The sequence below is a fragment of the Neophocaena asiaeorientalis genome, unplaced genomic scaffold (assembly GCF_003031525.2).
Source record: "Neophocaena asiaeorientalis asiaeorientalis breed wild unplaced genomic scaffold, Neophocaena_asiaeorientalis_V1.1 scaffold489, whole genome shotgun sequence".
NCBI lineage: Eukaryota > Metazoa > Chordata > Mammalia > Artiodactyla > Phocoenidae > Neophocaena > Neophocaena asiaeorientalis.
In genome coordinates this window covers 3,675,937-3,679,616 of record NW_020174791.1, presented here as the reverse complement: position 1 = coordinate 3,679,616, position 3,680 = coordinate 3,675,937, and the positions used below count along the sequence as shown (strand labels likewise).

Here is a 3,680-nt window from a genome sequence, read left to right as displayed (position 1 = left end):
TTCCGATCTCGGGTTGGGGAGGGTGGGCGTGAGGACCCGTCCAGCCCCCAGGGGAGTCAGGGTGCGAGCAGGAGACGCCTCTGCAATAGGACCCGGGCCTGGGGCACACCCGGAAGGCCAGCCCCCACGCCCCACATGCACCCTGGCCCGGCCCCGCTCACCCACGTGCAGGCTAGCAAAGAATTGGAAGATGGCAGTGACCGGGGCCGTGAACCGACCGGAGGCCAGGCTCAGGCCAGACCCCCGCAGGAAGGCGCCCTGGGCAGCGGGCTGAAAGGACAGCAGGGGGGTGCGGGCTACAGAGTCTGAACCCTCACCTTCCACACCCAGCCTGGCGGAGGCGCCTGAGACCAACAGCCCCCAACCCAGAGAGGCCCCAGGTGCGCAAGGCAGAGGGCTGACCCGTGCATCTGCACCCACCCAGGCCTCTGGGCACAGATCGGGGCCCCAAGGACCTCCAGAGGGGAGGGTGTGCCTGCCCCTGACCACCCCGGACCCCACCGCGAGCCTCGGCGGGGCGTGCATGGGCCCGGGGTCGCCCGGCCCTGCTGGGGCCTGAGCACCCACAGTGGAAGCCCCCGGGCTGCCCCCCACGCCCACTCACGGCCTGGAAGCCCTGCAGCTCCACCAGCGTCCTCTTGTCCACCAGCACCGGGCCCTTCAGCCGACAGTGGAAGGCCTCGGACACCAGCCACCTCCCCGTCCCCTCGGGCAGCGGGGGGCCCAGCGGCGCTGAGGACCGACGCTCGGTAGCCTCTGCGGGGACAGGGTGAAGGGGCGGCTCGGCTCAGCTTGGGGTACCCCCAGGGTGACCTCCTGAGCCGCGGGAGAAGAGTGGGCGGGGCGTGCCTACCCTTCAGCATCCCCTGAAACTCCCGGAGCACAGCCTCCTGGGTCACTTCCGCACCGGGGGGTCCTGGGGGGCCAGGGGGGCCTCGCTGTGGGGGAGCAGGAGAAAATGAGGATAGTGGTGGGACCCACAGCCATCCCCATCCTGGGCTTAGACCCCGGGGCTCACCGACTTCTTGTCCTGGCCTCGGCACCGTTTCTTTGAGGCCCCGTCATCGGGGCGCCGGACGAAGTTCAGCCATGTCATGTGGGCATCTGTGAACTCAGGCCCTGAGGCCTCAGGCAGCTGAAGGGTCAGAGGACAGGGCTAGAGTGCTGACCACCAGGCCCCGCTGGGCCCTGCCCCACTGCCCCCGGGGGAGAACAGGGAACTGCGGGGCCCTGGGCAGACACAAGGAAGATGGCAACGGGGCACCACAGGCCACCCCCAGGACTCAGGCCAGGGCCTGACGTCCAGGAGCCTCGGGTCTGCTGCTGTGTTGCAGCAACCATTCCCAAGCAGACGGGCACGCCCGTGTGCACACGGGGCCGGGCCCCACATGTCCTGACAGGGGCCCAGCCCCGGCTGAGAAAGGCAGTGGTGGGCAGGAGTGAGTTCTCCAGAGCCGTGTGAGGCTGGGGGCAGTGGGCAAGGTCCCGCTCTGTGCTGGGCATCGGGTGTGCCAGCTGGCAGCCCAGGATCGGACCCTGCAAGCCTCCCTCCTACGCCGTTTCTGCAGCAAGGCAGCAGCAGAGGCAGGGGCACGCCCAGCCCCAGCGTCAGAGAACGAGACAGCGTGCCAGGGGAGGGGCATGTGCTGGGAGCTCGGTCCCTCTCTGCGTCCAGGTCTGTGTGCCAGCCTCACACAGAGGTCCCTGAAGTGGCCAGGAGCGCAGTAAACTCTGGTCTGGCAGGAGAGAGCCACTGCCACGAGGCCAGTGGAGCCCTGGCTACTCCTGGAGAGCCGTCCAGGCAGGCACGAAGAGGGGCCCTGGCCAAGGTCCGGTCCAGCGGTCAGCCTCCAGCGCCAAACACGACGAAGGCCCAGGCTCCCAGGGCAGGCCTTTACCCTGGGGAGCTGGGAGGGGCCCGCCAGGGAAGGGAGAGGAGCCAGGAACTTCCGAACGTTCCGGGTCCTCACTTCTGCTGTCCGCCTGTTCCTCTGGCCGCCTCAGACCCGAGCCATGTTGGAGGACCCGGGGTGGGCAGGTCGGGGAGGGGCCCAGCCCCAGCAGGAAGAGCAGGGCTCCTGACGCCTGGGGAGGGCCGTCTTGTGGCAGGGGTGGCGTGGCCAGGGACACCCCCCTATCTGCCCCCAGACGGCCCTGCCCTGGCTCTGGAGGGGCAGGCCGGGCAGGAACTGTCCCCAAGGACACCTCCCCCAGGAGCCTGGCTCAAGAGTTTGCATGCCTCTGCCCCAGAACCTGCTGGCAGCCCACTCCCCTGGCAGCAGGGCCCGAGGAGGTCTCTCTCCTCAGCCTACCCAGCTGGAAAACGGCGCCTCCGGCTCCAATGGGGCCCCGTGGGCCGAGAGCAGCCGGGGTGGCCGCCACGGAGACGCCCTCGGGAGGCGGGAGGCCAGGATCAAAGGCTCGAGGGCTGGCAGGGGGCCTGGCCCAGCAACTGCCGCTTCACTCCAGCGGCCACCAGGCCTGCGCTGCTGGGGTCAGCTCTAAGATCCCTTCGGGGAGCCCCAGCCCAAGAGGGTGGAACCCTAGGGCTGAGACAGGTACAAGAAGCTCCTCTCAGAGGGCCGGGGGCCTCCCAGGCCTGGAGCACGTCCCATGCCAGAGGCCGTAAGGGGTGCTGGCTGCCCAGCAGCGCGTCAGGCAGAGGCTAGCCTTGGCCTCACCGGCGGCGGGAGTTGGGGCACCCCAGGTCGCAGCAGGGGCTCTGAACCGGCTGCCCACAGCACCTCCCCCTTTGCAGTCACGCCGGATGGCAGCAGGCTGCCCGGGGCATGATGGCCCCTGGGGCTCCGAAGGGTGCAGTGCAGCCCGCTGGGAAGCCCCTCCATGCCGCCACCCCTCCCCAGGCCCAGAGAGGGTCCTCGAGGCCGGCCCGATCCACACTGCTCCCCGACGGGGAGGGGAGGCCTGGAGAGTCCAGCGGGCAGAGCCTGCAGGTGGGAGGAAGGCGCCCACGTGAGCCCAGACCCTGCATACCTTGGGGAAGCCCAGTAGCCCCTCGCTGCTGGACGTGGTGGCGTTGGGGGCTGCGGGGTGCTGGCCGGGCTTCCGTGGCCTCTTGGGCTCCCGCCGGGCCCTCACGCCCCCAAGGAGCGTGAGCTGTGGCCAGAGGAGGGCCGCGGCGGCCGCCCAGACCCAGCGCATGTTGGCTGCCGGGTCGGCTGCGGCGGCTCAGTGATGTGAGCCCAGGTGCCTGAAGGCACTCAGAGCCCCGGCGCGGGAGCACAGCCCGGAGGGCTGCCCGGCCACCACTGGTGCATGTCTGCGCGGGATGAGCCGGGCTAGCAAGGGAAGCGGGAGGACACACCCCTGTCCCCGCAGGTTCCCTCGTGAGCAGTGCCCTTGCCGCCCAGCGCTGCCGCCAAATAAACCCTCCCCTCCTCCCCAGAGCTGGCGGACTCCAAGGGGGAGGGCTCACGGGTGGCCCCGGGAGATGATGGGGGCGGAACCCACACTGCTACTGCCCAAGGGGCGAGGCGGCCTCCACCCCGGCCCCTTCAGGGCGGGGCCCCGAAGCCACGGGCGGGACGCACTCCATCACAGCCTCTCAGCCGCCTCCTACGACCCCTCTCCTCACCACCTCTCCCGGATCCTGACCCCTCTGGCTCCGCTGCAGGGCCCCCACCCTAGGGTCCTGGTGCTGCCACAGGCACTGGCCCCAC

General features: G+C 70.2%; 1 protein-coding gene across 1 annotated transcript in view; it reads right to left on the bottom strand.

Annotated features, from left to right (window-relative positions):
• Positions 1–3,320, bottom strand: part of C1QTNF12 (C1q and TNF related 12) — a 3,630-nt gene extending 310 nt beyond the window's left edge. Inside the window, exons 1-5 of the mRNA XM_024760262.1 lie at positions 2,995–3,320; positions 1,019–1,135; positions 854–938; positions 605–756; positions 162–270 (exon numbers count right to left, since the gene is read on the bottom strand). Coding sequence (XP_024616030.1) covers positions 162–270; positions 605–756; positions 854–938; positions 1,019–1,135; positions 2,995–3,162 — 631 coding nt within the window. The 5' untranslated portion in view covers positions 3,163–3,320. The remainder of the gene's footprint in view (positions 1–161; positions 271–604; positions 757–853; positions 939–1,018; positions 1,136–2,994) is intronic.
• Positions 3,321–3,680: the final 360 nt, after the last annotated feature.